The 16,325-nt window shown below is 38.4% G+C and overlaps 1 protein-coding gene across 3 annotated transcripts in view; it reads right to left on the reverse strand.

Moving 5' to 3' along the window:
* Window positions 1-16,325, reverse strand: part of LOC117302951 (A disintegrin and metalloproteinase with thrombospondin motifs adt-1-like) — a 27,195-nt gene continuing 10,870 nt past the window's right edge. Inside the window, exons 12-36 of one of the 3 annotated variants that reach the window (XM_033786950.1) lie at window positions 15,652-15,818; window positions 15,341-15,404; window positions 15,116-15,225; window positions 14,586-14,649; window positions 14,259-14,368; window positions 13,719-13,785; window positions 13,488-13,597; window positions 12,590-12,766; window positions 12,107-12,283; window positions 11,626-11,802; window positions 10,757-10,933; window positions 10,290-10,466; window positions 9,670-9,846; window positions 9,088-9,157; window positions 8,556-8,665; window positions 8,075-8,141; window positions 7,875-7,941; window positions 7,253-7,330; window positions 6,238-6,561; window positions 5,518-5,668; window positions 4,822-5,003; window positions 2,979-3,125; window positions 2,489-2,686; window positions 1,919-2,112; window positions 1-927 (exon numbers count right to left, since the gene is read on the reverse strand). In XM_033786950.1, coding sequence (XP_033642841.1) covers window positions 751-927; window positions 1,919-2,112; window positions 2,489-2,686; window positions 2,979-3,125; window positions 4,822-5,003; window positions 5,518-5,668; window positions 6,238-6,561; window positions 7,253-7,330; window positions 7,875-7,941; window positions 8,075-8,141; window positions 8,556-8,665; window positions 9,088-9,157; window positions 9,670-9,846; window positions 10,290-10,466; window positions 10,757-10,933; window positions 11,626-11,802; window positions 12,107-12,283; window positions 12,590-12,766; window positions 13,488-13,597; window positions 13,719-13,785; window positions 14,259-14,368; window positions 14,586-14,649; window positions 15,116-15,225; window positions 15,341-15,404; window positions 15,652-15,818 — 3,519 coding nt within the window. In that variant the 3' untranslated portion in view covers window positions 1-750. The remainder of the gene's footprint in view (window positions 928-1,918; window positions 2,113-2,488; window positions 2,687-2,978; window positions 3,126-4,821; window positions 5,004-5,517; window positions 5,669-6,237; window positions 6,562-7,252; window positions 7,331-7,874; window positions 7,942-8,074; window positions 8,142-8,555; window positions 8,666-9,087; window positions 9,158-9,669; window positions 9,847-10,289; window positions 10,467-10,756; window positions 10,934-11,625; window positions 11,803-12,106; window positions 12,284-12,589; window positions 12,767-13,487; window positions 13,598-13,718; window positions 13,786-14,258; window positions 14,369-14,585; window positions 14,650-15,115; window positions 15,226-15,340; window positions 15,405-15,651; window positions 15,819-16,325) is intronic. The other 2 variants (XM_033786951.1, XM_033786952.1) reach the window with 2 other exon arrangements.

Genomic DNA, 16,325 nt, shown 5'->3' on the forward strand with positions numbered 1-16,325 from the left:
TTGACTGAAATAACACTTTATTGTATGATAAATAAATTAAGAGAAACAGGACCAGCCTGCTCTTGTTCAAAGTCGTCATTTACATAATGAAATAATGTTTACAAAATATTATTATTAAATGTAGAAACAGTCTTCATATAATGAAGTCTTAAATAACATATATTTCTCTTTAACAAATATCGCCGAAGACATAGTTCATTTGGTATCTTGTTTAGAGGTAGAGAATAATGGAAGTAAGTTGTGATTTACGTGCTGGGGTTTTCTAAAAAGTCTAATTTTGTTTTATTAAAGCAAAATTGTGAGGGATTATATCACAGTGAATACAAGAGGAAAAACAACCACATTTATAAAATTTATTTCTAAACAATGAAAACATTTCATATAGTTTTCATTTTATTAAAATTTAATGTCTGGGCCAATAAAAAGGTATGTAAAATTAAGCATATCATTATACCATATTTTTGCCAAAATAAATTAAAAGAGGCTTTCTGTAAAACTAAAAGTCTTTGTAAAAAAAGGTTACAAGGGTACTAATTAGTTACAAAAAGTTTACACAAACTACAAACCAAGTAACAGAATACAAGGAAAACTGACTGGGTTTATTTATATTAGGGTTTCACCCCCAAAAAATACAAGTTTAAACAAAAGTTGCATAAGGAGATATTTAGACTCTAGTTACATATTTCAATTTGTGGGATTTGAAATCTATTCAAATCTTGTCATTTCTTAGTAATTATAAATGATTTCTTGCTAGAGGGTATTTTTTGGAACAAAACTGTAACTGAGATGGAAGCCCCTAGCTGATGCAAAGCGGTCACTTCTGAAGGTTAAATGGACAGCATTAGATGATGAGATACTGACTGCAGATGCTGGGGTGTAAAGTTGACCACATAACAACGTCTGTCGACCCTCACCATAATATCGTATCTGAAATAATAACAAAAAATAATATATAGGGTTTGAGGCATTGCATGGTGAGGTATCAATGTATATTTGGTTTGCAGTAACACCATGTGTATCTACTTGCCAGGTAGAGTTTGTTCTTAGAGAATTGTCTTGCTTTATTCTACTACCGCGGAGTAGATGTTCGGGAAACTTCTCAGTTCTGAAAAGAACTGTTCTGCTTTTTACCAGGGCGGATGGTATAAAAAATAGGCTGGGACTTCTACTTTAGCTTATTGGATCGTGATTAACTGTACTTCTTAAATTGGTCTCATTGTTTTCGACTAGCTTGCTCTAGTCAACGTCAGGAGACTGAACAAAAAAAAAAATATAATAATAATAATAATAATAATAATAATAATAATAATAATAATAATAATAATAATAATAATAATAATAATAATAATAATAATAATAATAATAATAATAATAATAATAATAATAATAATAATAATAATAATAATAATAATAATAATAATAATAATAATAATAATAATAATAATAATAATAATAATACAATGTATTTATATAGCGCTCTATACTAACAAAGGGAAGCACCACAGCGCTTTACACACAATAACAACAAGCAAAGAAATAAACAAGATAAGCAAACAAATCAATTAAACAAGTGTTGTTTTTTTTAGAAGTTTCTTGAAGACTGCTAGTGAGCCAAAGTGGCGAATGCTGTATGGTAATGTGTTCCAGAATTTAGGGCAGCGGTGTGGAAGCTTTTTTCCTAAAGACTACAAAATGCATACAATGAAAAATACAAGTTACTTAACAAAAAGATGTGTCTTCAAATTAGACTTAAACTGTTCTAGCAGAATCAAGTTACCGGCCAAATTACATAAAGTCTGCATTTTTGTGGCTGGTGCCCAACAACAATTTTGCTTAGCAAAGGAATTTCTCAAGCAGTATTTTCTGCTTAAGGATCTGTGTGAAATTTGGCCCTGATGGTAGTTTAAGGTAAACTTACCTGTAAATAGTCATAGTGGGATGGATACTTAGAGGAACATATCGGGAACAAGTTGAAGGCATTAATGTTGAGTTCAATGGTCATATCAGCCGGAGCGATGATATCCATATGGCATATACTATTACTGGGGTAGACACTTGGATAGTTCGGACTTTGAACAACACCAGAGGCGGATGTAAAGACTGCATCACAACCTACAAAATACGACACAAAGAGAAGAGATGTTTATAGGATTTGAGGCATTGCATGGTGATCAGGTATCAATATATATTTGGTTTGCGTTAACACCATGTGTGTATCTACTTGCCAGGTAGAGTTGGTTCTTTAGAGAACTGTCATTTTTGGTTTTACAGAGCTTCTTAGTTTATTACGCCTTTTAACCAAAAAGGCATTTATGAATGGGAATAAAAGAGTAGTAACTCGGTCTTAAACTGCTGTTTAAAACCTTGCAGGGTCGTTGGCCCTGCGATAGGAGCCCTCACCTTCAGCTCGGTCTAGTTGCTACCCTCTTATTCAATTATTTAAAAACGTGCACATTGATAAGTTATCTTCAAGAAACAAGCAACTTACTTGAGGCTGGAGTTTCAGCATCTACAAAGCTATAGATGATTTGGTATCCATGACCAGCATACAGCGTTGAATGTTCAATCTGTAAGACGTTGGAACTAGAAATGATAGTCTCACCGCGCTGTAAGGCACACACAAAGATTTCTGTAGCGTAAGAATCTTTAATGACTAACTTCTCATCAGATGAAACCGGAGATTGACCTGTCAAAAAAAATATCATAAAAATTATAAGTATAAGCCTCTGCTGCTGAACTTTAGAACAATCTCCCAATTAATGTCCGTAAATCTTCTTGTGTTGTTACTTTTAAGAAACAATCTTAAAACTGATCTACTCGCTAAAAAGTAGATTAATGATTTGTTCTAGCTAGTTTTAATTTATCCTTTTCTTTGGTATGCGCTTTGATCATGTTTTGGAAAAGCACAATATCAATACCTTTTATTAGTATTATTATTATTATTTTTTAACTGAATCTGAGCGTTTATTGACACATACCTTCTCCTGGGCAGTTGATGTTGTAATCTACAATCTGTAGATTTATGACTTTACCGGGTTCAGCCACTATGCTATAGCCACAAAGTTCCCCTCCAGTCGGGGAATGCAGACTAACAGCACCTTCTGATGTCACCACCTTGTTGCATTCTGTAAGAAATTATAACAATAATAATAGCCAACTTTTATATAGAGCGTTTCACACCTGGGGGGCTTCTCAAAGCACTTCCAACATTATAACCCCTGGTCACTGGGCCTTAAATCATACCTTAAACCATCTCAGCTCCCTGTGAAGTGTACAGCCTGTGCGACAATCACTTGCGCTACTGAGCTAAACCAATCATAAGAACCATCTCAGCCCTCACAGGTACCCTTGTACCCCTGGGTGGAGAGACGCAATTAAAGTTAAGCGTCTTGCTCAGGGACACAAGTGTCACAACCAAGATTCGAACCCACACTCTGCTGAACAGAAGCACCAGAGCTTGAGTTCGGTGCTCTTATCAATTTGGCCACAACACCCCATGAGAAATTGGAGTTTGAGACATTTTTGTATTGGCAGAGCTTGCGGGAAAGTAGATTGGGATTCTCCTTGCTATGCCAATTGAATCATTGTATACGTGTAATAAGACTGAAAATAATCTCAATATTTTTTACCCATAAATAAAAGTCGCATGCCCTTAACGTGATCCCCTGGCTGCTGAATCCCAGGTTTTACGAAAGCTTAGGTGTGTTCCATGGCTTCTGACTGGCACCCCTAAACAAAGATGTTGACAAAATAGGCAGACCGCCAACATAGGGCTAGTTGGTAGAGTGCCTGCACATAGGGCTAGTTTGTAGAGTGCCTGCACATAGGGCTAGTTGGTAGAGTGCCTGTACATAGGGCTAGTTGGTAGAGTGCCTGTACATAGGGCTAGTTTGTAGAGTGCCTGTACATAGGGCTAGTTGGTAGAGTGCCTGCACATAGGGTTAGTTGGTAGAGTGCCTGTACATAGGGCTAGTTGGTAGAGTGCCTGCACATAGGGCTAGTTGGTAGAGTGCCTGCACATAGGGCTAGTTGGTAGAGTGCCTGTACATAGGGCTAGTTGGTAGAGTGCCTGCACATAGGGCTAGTTGGTAGAGTGCCTGCACATAGGGCTAGTTGGTAGAGTGCCTGCACATAGGGCTAGTTGGTAGAGTGCCTGCACATAGGGCTAGTTGGTAGAGTGCCTGCACATAGGGTTAGTTGGTAGAGTGCCTGTACATAGGGCTAGTTTGTAGAGTGCCTGCACATAGGGCTAGTTGGTAGAGTGCCTGCACATAGGGCTAGTTGGTAGAGTGCCTGCACATAGGGCTAGTTGGTAGAGTGCCTGCACATAGGGCTAGTTGGTAGAGTGCCTGCACATAGGGCTAGTTGGTAGAGTGCCTGCACATAGGGCTAGTTGGTAGAGTGCCTGCACATAGGGCTAGTTGGTAGAGTGCCTGCACATAGGGCTAGTTGGTAGAGTGCCTGTACATAGGGCTAGTTGGTAGAGTGCCTGCACATAGGGCTAGTTGGTAGAGTGCCTGCACATAGGGCTAGTTGGTAGAGTGCCTGCACATAGGGCTAGTTGGTAGAGTGCCTGCACAAAGGGCTAGTTGGTAGAGTGCCTGCACATAGGGCTAGTTGGTAGAGTGCCTGCACATAGGGCTAGTTGGTAGAGTGCCTGCACATAGGGCTAGTTGGTAGAGCGCCTGCACATAGGGCTAGTTGGTAGAGTGCCTGCACATAGGGCTAGTTGGTAGAGTGCCTGTACGTTAATCGGAAGGTTCTTGTCCCCCTGTAGTTAATTTTTCTTTGTTCAACCGTAAATTCAAATGTTATATTTACCTGATTGACATGATGGTAGATTCTCACACTCGACAGTCTCGGATGGTTTGACTTCCCCTTCACATTGAGCTTCATCTACAACTTGATCTTTTTGATCTCCTGTCGTAGCGACACAGAACACACTACGAGGTGCTGAAGCTTGTCCACACAGCCCTTCACAGTCGTAATAACCAACAAACCAACTGCACAAGGGAAATAACAATAAAGGTAAGTACAGAATTTTATATATTTGGTTTGCGGTATAAACACCATGTGTATATCTACTTGCCTGGTACAGTTTGTTCTTTAGAGAACTGTCTTTCTATATTCTACAACCGCGGAGTAGATTTATCAGATGTTCGGGAGACTGCTAAGTTCTGAAAAGAACTGTCCTGCTATATTAACTATTACCTGGGCGGATAGTATAGAAATAGGCTGGGAATACTACATTAGCTTATAGGATCGTATAACTGCACTACCCTGGAGTCAGTTCTTGAATCGGTCTTAACGCTTCGACTAGCTTGCTCTAGTCGTCGACAGGAGACTTGCATTTTATATCACTTTAACAATAGTATATCCATACTAAAGTTTAAGATACGGCATCCTCCAAATCAAAAAAACTGTCCGTTCAAGTCAATCAGTTGAACTTGTTTCATTTTCAGTTTGTTTGTAACTTTGGCTGGGAGTTTTAGTGAAATTTTGAAGGCTGTATCTTACCGTGCCTCGTCTAAGTCTGGACAGTCGCCTTGGTAACAAGTATAAACATTTGGTGTGGATTGGCTGATACCACTGCAATGAATGTCATCTACTAAGTTGAATCTATTATCATCGACCATCTCAGCACAAACCAATACGTCAACAGTTTCCCCTGATGAGAAAAAAAAAACATTAAATTAAATTGCGATAACAAACATACACTTGTTGCATTATTAAATCAATCACTCATCTTTTAAATTCTTCGGACACCTTTGGTACATGTCAAATACCAGTATTCTCACTTGCTTTATCCCAACATACACATAACCTAACTTTCTGAGAGTTTGTCTCTACTAACCGCCTTGAGTACCTTGTTTGGTAGATACGTGCGCAATATAAGACTTTGATATTATTATAAAAGAACAAATCTGTGATAATGTGTACTCAACTGGTTATCAAAGTTGCTAGAGAATAATGAAACACCCTTGTTGCACTAATTTGTGGGCTTTCAGGTGCCTAATAAAAGGCTTCAAGCCTGAAGTCTTTTATTATTTAAGTGAGGAAATTACCTCATTCTCAAAAACTATGTTACTTCAGAGGGAGCCGACGATCACAATGTTTTATACTATCAACATCTCTCCCATTGCTTGTTACCAAGTTAAGTTTGTATCCAAACAATTATTTTGAGTAGCTACCAATAGTGTCCAGTGCCTTTACCATTTGACCCCTGACCCTACCTACCTAAACCACAGGTGACGCTACAGGTGCCAGCAGTACCAATCCATTGATAAGAACCAGTATTACTCGTAGTAGGCGAGTCAATCTCATACTCCCATTCAATGTCGGCAAGAGCTTTCTCTTGTCCATAAACTGTAGGGTCAAGGATGACATGTACAGCTATCTTGAGTTCTACTATTGTCGGTCCAGAGATAGTGATGGTTTCAAGCATGTTGGAGTAGTTGTAGATGATAAGCATTCCATGATAGTTCTGTCGTGTCTCACCGTGAGAAGGGAGATTCAACTCTTGGATGTAACCTAGAACGTAACTGTCGTCAACGGTGATGGCTGGTGAAGAAAAAGGAAAAAAGGTATGATATAGTCATTCTGTAGATACTTCAACTGCTGAGTTTATAAATCAGTCTAGGCAGGGTTAAGTTAACATCTTAAAGTCAATATATATTGGTTTACTGTAACACCGTGTGTGCTTGCCAGGTAGAGTTTGTTCTTAAGAGAACTGTCTTTCTTTTTTCTACTACTGCCGAGTAGATTGTTCAGCCGGGGGTTCGGGAGAAACGTATCAGTTCTGAAAAGAACTGTCCTGCTATTAACTATTACCTGGGCGATGGTATAATAAAAAAGGATGGGACTACTATTTTAGTTTATAAGGTCGTAATTAACTGTACTATCTTAAAGTCAGTCACTGAGTGAATCCTGTGGTGTTTTTTTTTAACTTAATAAATTCTTTTATATTTTTTTAAAAGATTATTTGTCTTGTAAGATGAGGGTGCTCTTCCCATGTAAAGTTTCAAAACCATACTATGTATGGCTGTAGACATATGTCCTATCTCAACCTATTTTCACACTTGATGGCAAAACAGCATATCTCTGTACATGTACTTGCTTTTCTTGAAGTGTCATTTTTTGAGGTGTCTGTTTTTTGGCCATCGAAGGGTCTAGCTGGATCCTGGTTTTCTGTTGTTTGCTTTTAACAAACTATTTTTAAGCTAGCATAAATAATAAGAATGATTATACATACCCATATGAGTCAGGTAGTTGTGATTGGTAACAAGAACTGAAGTAGCGCCAACAGGAATCGTTAAGAACTCAACGTATTCTAGAAGAAACAAAACATAAACAAAATGAAAAGAAAATCAAGTTAGCACTTTTGTTTAAGAAAAAAAGTTGAAAGTTGAATACCAATATACTACTATTTTTGTATTGATTGAGTCATCAACTTAGAATACTTACTTAAAATAAGCAAAATATGTTGTAAAGTATTACTCTGAAATTAGCACCTGACCTGTTCCCCATTGAAACTACCACGTTAAGTTCCAGTTGGTACATTGAAAGTATTATAAGTAACTTTATAGTACTTTATTCTGAAATTAGTACCTGAATAGGAAACAACCACATTCAGTTCCAGTGAGTACATTTAAAGAAATAAATAACTTACAAAGAAATTTATTCTAAAATTAGTACCTGAATAGTACCTGAAACTAGAAAGTTCAGTTACAGTGAGCTCGTTTAAAGTAAGTTACTTTTAAAGTACTTAATTCTGAAATTAGTACCTGAATAGGAAACAACCACATTCAGTTCCAGTGAGTTCATTTAAAGTAATAATAAGTGACTTATAAAGTACTTTATTCTAAAATTAGTACCTGAATACTGTCCTCCATTAAAAGTGCCATGTTCAGTTACAGTACCAGCCGTACCACTACTACAACTCTGTATGAATAATGAAAAAAAAAGAACAACAATCATTGAAAGAACCTGCGGATTACTAATCACATGATAAGAAGCAATGTTCACAAATAAAGTTTTTCATGTTTGTTTTGAAAAAGAAAAGTTGACATTTTACCTGTAGATTGCATGATACTCCATTTTCAAAGTTGCTGCCTGGACATTGTGAGCCGCCACCTTGAGGTCTGATAGATCAAAAGTAGAATCAAGACAAACTCAACCTAAATTTGCATTATAGCAGTAAATGTTTATGATGTAACAATAGTTACATCATAATGAGTTGGGTTAGTTCTGCAAAGATCCAGCAGTTTTGAAAAGAACCGTTGGTTTTAACTCAAAGTTGCTTTTTCAATCAATCAATCAATCAATCAATCTAGATAATTTATAAAACGCCTGAATCAAAGGTTTGCCCGAAGGTGCCAAGGCACAGATGAAATACATAAGTTATAAATGGTAGGTCTCCCGAAGCAAGTGGGCTTTCAGAAGTGATATTGTATTGTGTAGAAGGAGTTCTTATTTATGAAACGCTGATAAGTACTCTTTTACAATCTAAGAAGAGGGTTGCAGTTTTGTTGTTGTATGATTAGACAGAAACTTACGATGGGTTTGTGCAGCTTCTTGAGCGAGTTTGAGTTCCAGCTCCACAGGTTGTAGAACAATCACTATAGGTCCAGTCACTCCAACCACCATCTACAACAGTTGGGCAGGGCTAGATAGAAAAGCAACAGTAAAATGTCAGTCAGAAATAGTAATCTCACTCACTCACTCAGTCGACCCAAGTTGTTGCGTTGCCACATGTTTGAGTCATGTTCGATGTCTGACACGCCTCAGAACTCTATCCTGCATACAGCTGATTAGCTCCCCCTTGATGTTGGCTCCTGCTTCCTCGATCAGGGTCTTGTGTATGGTCTTAGTGGGTCTTCCGGACCGCTTCTGCTGGGACCACGCTTGCCGGGGGTGGGCTCCCATACAATGACTTTACAAATTCTTCTTAATCATTTTATGTAGGTCTCTGGTAAAACAACGAACATGTTTGCCTCAAATTTGTCTTTTTAGTTTTGATCGTACTCTTTACTGATATATGTTAGTGACTGAACAAAGTTTGTTGTTACTTTGGTTAGTGGTTCATACCTGATGTGTATTGCATAGAATCCAGCCTTCTGAGCTGCTTCCTGAGCACTGTGATCCACCATTTCGAGGTCTGTGGGACAAATACAAAACAATAATTGATCATTATAATATAGCCAACGAAAAAGTATGCAACAAATGTATTTCAAGATAGCTTTAGCATTTAAGGACACTGGACACCTTTGGTAGTTGTCAAAGACCGTTCTTTTCACTTGGTGATGTATCTCAACATTTGCACAACATAACAAACCTGTAAAAATTTGAACTCAATTGGTCGTTGATAATAATGGAAGAAAAAAAGCCTTGTCACACGAAGTTGTGTGCTTTCAGATGCATGATTTCGGGACCTCAAAATCTAATTCTGAGGTCTCGAAATCAAACTCAAATATTTCAGAGTGGAAAATAACGTCTTCTTTCTCGAAATCTACGCTACTTTCAGAGGGAGCCGTTTCTCACACTGTTTTATACCATCAACAGCTCTCTCCATTGCTTGTTACCAAGTAAGTTTTTATGCTAACAATTATTTTGAGTAATTACCAATAGTGTCCAGTGCCTTTAAAAACAGGATTGTGTGTTAAAACTTACGTTGGATTGGTGCAGGATCTTGAGCGAGTTTGGGTTCCAGCTCCACACGTTGTGGAGCAATCACTAAAGGTCCAGTCACTCCATCCACCATGGACAACAACGGAGCAAGCCTGGGTGTTACATTCTAAACTACTTTCATAACTATTCCCCGAGCATTGTGATCCACCATTTTGAGGTCTGTCAGAGAAATAAACGAAACCTTGTTTAAATGGTGTTTGAAGCTTTGCATGGTGTGGAGAATAAGAGTAACTATAAATATAAATATGAATAGTAAACTTGGGTACAAAAATCTCTTTTGAAGGAGTGATGGCTCTGAGAAGAGCCGGTTTGGTCTCGACGTTTTAAACAGTATACTCAGCTCCTACCAGCAGAGTATACTGTTCGAAGCGTCGAGACGAGCAGAGTATTCTGTTCCAACTGTCGTGACCAAACCGGCTCTTTTCAGAGCCACCACTCCTTCAAAAGAGATTTTACTCATGGTTGTACCCGCAAGTTTACTATTCATGTTTATATTTATAGTTACGCTTGAAACCTTGTTTAATCAAAAGCTGGGAGACACAAATGTTAAACATCTTTGTTATCTTTTAACTTTTATGGAAAGAGTTGATAGTAAAACTTACGTTGGATTGGTGCAGGATCTAGAGCGAGTTTGGGTTCCACTTCCACAGGTTCTAGAACAATCACTGTAGGTCCAATCACTCCATCCGCCATGTACAACAACTGGACAGGCTTGAGTGTTACATGCCAAACCGTTTCCATAATTACTACCATAACATTGTGAGCCACCATTTTGAGGTCTGTGGAATTGAACAACAGAAGAATATTGAAGTTTGAGTTTCAGTTGGTATGCAAGTTGCCCGACACACAAGGCCTGCAGGCCACTTCAAGGCGTGGGTTACAATTAACTGGTTTTTTTCAGGGGCCGTTGCCACCTACTCCAAGGGCTGAAACAGGGTTACCCCCATCACAGTCCATATAGGGATGTAAGGTTGGGTATCATCAATCAGAAGCCTAGCCGGTAGAGCAGAATGCACAACCTCCCGAACTATCCTTTAACTTTATCGGAGAGAATCAATCGAAAACTTACGATGGATTGGTGCAGGTTCTTGAGCGAGTTTGCGTTCCGCCACCACATGTTCTAGAACAAGCACTGTAGGTCCAATCACTCCATCCGCCATGTACAACAACTGGGCAAGCCTGAGTGTTGCATTGTAGACCACTGTTAAAACTATTCCCTGAGCATTGTGATCCACCATTCTGGGGTCTAAGAGAACGAGAGAAATAATGAAAACTGTATTTAATCTATGGTGCCGGATATGTGGCATGGTGTACCCACTCCCCGATTGTGTCTTAATTGTGATCTTTTGAGTATTTTGAGGTGGGGGAGGGTGTGCAAGAGGTAGAGAACATGTTAAAGACAGTGGACACTTTTGGTAATTGTCAAAGACCAGTCTTCTCACTTGGTGTATCTCAACATATGCATAAAATAACAAACCTGTGAAAATTTGAACTCAATTGGTTGTTGAAGCAGTAATGCAAGGGAAAAACACCCTTGTCACAAAAGGTTATGTGTTTTCAGATGCTTGATTTCGAGACCTAATTCGAAAATTTAATTCGTGGAAAATTTCTTCCTTCTCTAAAACTATGTTACTTCAGAGGGAGTTGTTTCTCACAGTGTTTTATACTATCAACCTCTCCCCAATACTCGTCACCAAGAAAGGTTTTATGCTAAAAAGAGTTGAGTGGGATTACCAAATGTGTCCACTGCTTTTAAAGAATGGACATATATTTATTTATTTATTTTAATTTTTTTATTTTATTTTATTTTTTTTTTGCGGGGGGGGGGGGGGGGGGAGAACATCGTTTGGCACAAATAAGGCATAGTATATTTATGTTGAAGTAAGCTTGAATGAAATGTAAAATTTTTATTCAGAAAAGAGTTGGTAATAAACTTACGTTGGACTTGTGCAGGTTCTTGAGCGAGTTTGAGTTCCGCCACCACACGTTCTTGAACAGTCACTATAGGTCCAGTCAGTCCATCCGCCATGTACAACAACTGGGCAAGCCTGAGTGTTGCATTGTAGACCACTGTTAAAACTATTCCCTGAGCATTGTGATCCACCATTCTGGGGTCTATGAGAACGAGAGAAAAAATGAAACTGTATTTAATCAATTATTTTTGTGCTGGATACGTGGCATGGTGTACCCCCTCCCCGATTGTGTCTTAACTGTGTTCTGCAAATCTCAGGAATTCTTTTGAGGATTTTGAGACGGGGAGGGTGTACTTCTGTGCAAGAGGAAGAGAGCATTTTTTTTTTGGGGGGGGGAGAACATCATTTGCCACAAATTAGGCATGGTATATTTTTGTTGAAGTTTACTTGAATCAAATGATTAATTTTTGTTCAGATTTTATGAAAAGAGTTGATAATAAACTTACGTTGGACTTGTGCAGGTTCTTGAGCGAGTTTGAGTTCCGCCACCACACGTTCTAGAACAGTCACTATAGGTCCAGTCAGTCCATCCGCCATGTACAACAACTGGGCAAGCCTGAGTGTTGCATTGTAGACCACTGTTAAAACTATTCCCTGAGCATTGTGATCCACCATTCTGGGGTCTATGAGAACGAGAGAAATAATGAAACTGTATTTAATCAATTATTTTTGTGCTGGATACGTGGCATGGTGTACCCCCTCCCCGATTGTGTCTTAACTGTGTTCTGCAAATCTCAGGAATTCTTTTGAGGATTTTGAGACGGGGAGGGTGTACTTCTGTGCAAGAGGAAGAGAGCATTTTTTTGGGGGGGGGGGGGGAGAACATCATTTGCCACAAATTAGGCATGGTATATTTTTGTTGAAGTTTACTTGAATCAAATGATTAATTTTTGTTCAGATTTTATGAAAAGAGTTGATAATAAACTTACGTTGGACTTGTGCAGGTTCTTGAGCGAGTTTGAGTTCCGCCACCACACGTTCTAGAACAGTCACTATAGGTCCAGTCAGTCCATCCGCCATGTACAACAACTGGGCAAGCTTGAGTGTTACATGTCAAACCAACATCTTGCGTATTTCCTGAGCACTGTGAGCCTCCATTCTGTGGACTGAGGAGCAAATAAACAACAAATATTATAATTTAGTACAAGATTTATTATTAATTTTTTGGTTTTTACCCATACACACTTGGGTGTTAAGCACTGTTTACTCAGTACTTTCCCGATCTCTTTAAAAACAAATCCTGGGCATGTTACTCGGGTAGGATTCAAACCCACGACCTACGACCTTTGCAATTCTAGTACAATATTACATCAAATTGAAGGGTGTTCATTTTACTCAAAAGTCTTCAAATCACAAGATATTGCATGATTTTGCTGCAATATTTAATCCAAGTATCAAGTTTCTGATTGATTGAAACGATATCTGATTAGAGATGCTATGTCAGATTTTTGGCCGATTTGGCCCCAAAATTTTGATTTAAAATTCAATATGTATTTTGATGGGGGTCGAGAAAGTTACAAGCTTTCATTTGAGCCATTGCTCGAAAAAGTCTGCCAATTACTAGTAGCAGTGAAATAAAGTGCTCAAAATTAGTTTTTGTCGGGATCCCGGCAATATATCACGTGACCAATTCTTATGTGTTTATAATAAGAAACGTTTTAAATTTTTGTCATGGTTCCTGACCATTAAAAGTAAAAGTTAAACTTTTTTTCGTTAGAGCGGGTGATACTCTTTGAAATACCATTCACTCAAAAATTTTAATGTTTGGGGCCAAACATCAGACATAACATCTTTATCTGAATCAAGCGAAAGCACTCTACAACTTACAAAGGATTGCTACATGATCTTGAACGAGTTTGAGTTCCACCGCCACATGTTCTAGAACAAGAACTGTAGGTCCAGTCGCTCCATCCTCCATGTACAACAACTGGGCAAACCTAAATAAAAACGACCAAAAAGTATTTCTGAGCGTTACTTTACGTTACTATCAACATAGCTATCTGAATCATTAAATACAAAAATATTTGTTGTTTGATTTTGAAGGAATTAATTGTGTACCTGAGTGTTGCATGAGATGCTGTTGTCAGAGCTGCTACCTGAGCACTGTGAACCACCGTTCTGAGGTCTGTTTGGAAACAATAAGGTAAAAAAAGTATAATAATTAACGTAATGAAGTAAAAAAATCTTGAATTAACTACCATATAGACAAGTTGCAATAGACACCATCTTTACGGGCAAATCGCTCAGTTTATTAACGCAACCACACTGTTTACTAACCAAGTTAAGAAATGTGCGCGTGCTGCCTGTCGTTCTCAAGTGAAACGCATGGCTGTGTGTTCCATGCCCGTAAAGATGGCCGGTTTACGTCATGCGGGAACTATCTCTTTCACAACACAAATTGGATATAATCTGTTACTGGTAGAGGCCAATGACGCTCCAATAAACAAATCAATGGAGAAGTTTAAGTTAACTTTCAACAAACAAGTTTACTGTCAACAAAGAATGCAAAAACAAGTCTTGTTAGTGCTATTTTGTATGCCAGGGGAAAACAACTTGAAGTTCGGATCAAGTCTAAAACTAGAGTTGTTTGAAACTTACGTTGGACTTGTGCAGGTTCTTGAGCGAGTTTGAGTTCCGCCACCACAAGTTCTAGAACAACCGCTGTATGTCCAGTCACTCCATCCACCATGAACCACTGTAGGGCAAATCTAGGGAGAAAAAAATCAAAACAGTTTTTGAAAGTACTCCCAACTTTTGCAAAACCACATTACAAAAAGTGTCAATGATACAATTTCATTTTGTAGTAACTAATGTCTCTTTGTGAAGTGAGTGCCGTTTGCTTTAGCACTGATTTCACACAAAGACATATTGATGTTAGTTCTTTGTTGAATTTATTTCAGTTTGAGAATAAAGCTTGACTCTTACCTGAGTATTACAGGTGACGATTTCATTGGTCATACCAAAACAATTTTGACCACCATTTTGAGGACTGAAATACAAACGAATCAAAAGTTTTATCATTAGAATCAAGATATAAATGTGTAATATGTAGATTCCTTCTTCAGAATCCAACCCGACAGATAAACTTTTTAAGGGGTACTTTGAGATTATTTGCAGATTACATATGAACCCTGATGCTAATTTCTGAAGCTAGTTTGGTTTGAGTTTTCGACTTTTTGAACTTTCAGTTCATTTATTCTGGTTGTGAAGCCAGGAACCCTTAGAAAAGTGAACTTAATGACTGTACTAGCCAAGAACCCCATGGAGAGAAGACAAGGAAGGAAGTTTCAGTTAAAGATGTGGGAGCAAAACTTTAAATTATATTCCAGGGGAAAACCCCACACCTTCAAGTAGTGACCCAAAACCCAATTCGCATTGTGCCCCCAGTGAGATTCGACGCGAGTTCGTAGAGATGGAAGGCAAGGAAATATACCACTTCAAAATTTAAGACTTACGCAGGATTTGTACAAGTTCTTGTAAGAGTCTGTTGTCCACCGCCGCACGTTCTTGAGCAGGGTCCAAACTGCCATTGTGTCCAGCCTCCATTCACAACAGTTAAACATGCCTGCCAAATCAAAATCACATTTTTAGTAAAACATCAAGGAAGTGTACAATTACGTATCAAATCTTCCAGAAGTTTGGTTTTGTTGTTATGAGACTTGAGGAAGAGTTGCGCTTACCTGTAGAAAACATGTCTGTGTATCAGAGGAACTTCCAGCACACTGTTGACCTCCATTCTGTGGACTGTCAGAAAGTTCAAAAATAGACACAATTACTTCATTTCAAAAACAGAAAGCAGTTCCCTTACTATGCTTTTGTTATTCTCTCGCAACTTTGACGACCAATTGAGTTCAAATTTTCACAGGTTTGTTGTTTCATGCACATGCCAAGTGAGAAGTCTTTGTCAATTACTAAAGGTGTCCAGTGGCTTTAAATGTGTTCAGTTGGATAAGCTACAAGCCAAAACGGTCATAGTAAAATTGCTACTTACACTGGGTTATTACACTGCCTTGTTCGTGTCCATAAACCTAGACCGCACGTAAGAGAGCATTGTCCAAAGGGTGTCCAGTTTGACCATCCACCATTTATAACGACACCGGTTGGAGGTAGTACATCGGGAGTCTCAGATGAAGTTATGCAGTTACCTTTGTAGCATCGCTACAACCAAGCAAAAATAAACCAACGTGTTCATGTCGAACATAATACAGATCAGATACTTCAACTTAAAGCCCTGTCATCACACAGGCCTGGATAACGACAACGACAATGACAACGAGAATGTTAACGATGCACGCCCTCGATTGGTGTATACTGCGCGGAGCATTTCAACCAATAGAATGCGTTTTCTTTGCATCATGATCGTTATCGTTTTCGTTATCGCTGCAGTGTGAATTGGCCTTCACTCCGTACAGATTTTCAAATCTAAAATTTAAAATTTGACTTTGAGAGATTCTGAGGGGAAAAAAAATCCTCATTTTATAGCCATCACTTCATTCCCACCTTGATTATTCTTTGATTTTGAGACTTAGGACCAGGGGTGGATTTCACAAAGAGTTAAGACTAAAGAGTCCCATCGTGAGTTAGAGTGACTCTTCCTAACTTAGGACTAGCCTTAACGTTTTAATATCTCCTCTAGGACTAGTCCTAAGCGAGGACTAACCCCAA

Source organism: Asterias rubens, chromosome 19, assembly GCF_902459465.1.
Source record: "Asterias rubens chromosome 19, eAstRub1.3, whole genome shotgun sequence".
Classification (NCBI taxonomy): domain Eukaryota; kingdom Metazoa; phylum Echinodermata; class Asteroidea; order Forcipulatida; family Asteriidae; genus Asterias; species Asterias rubens.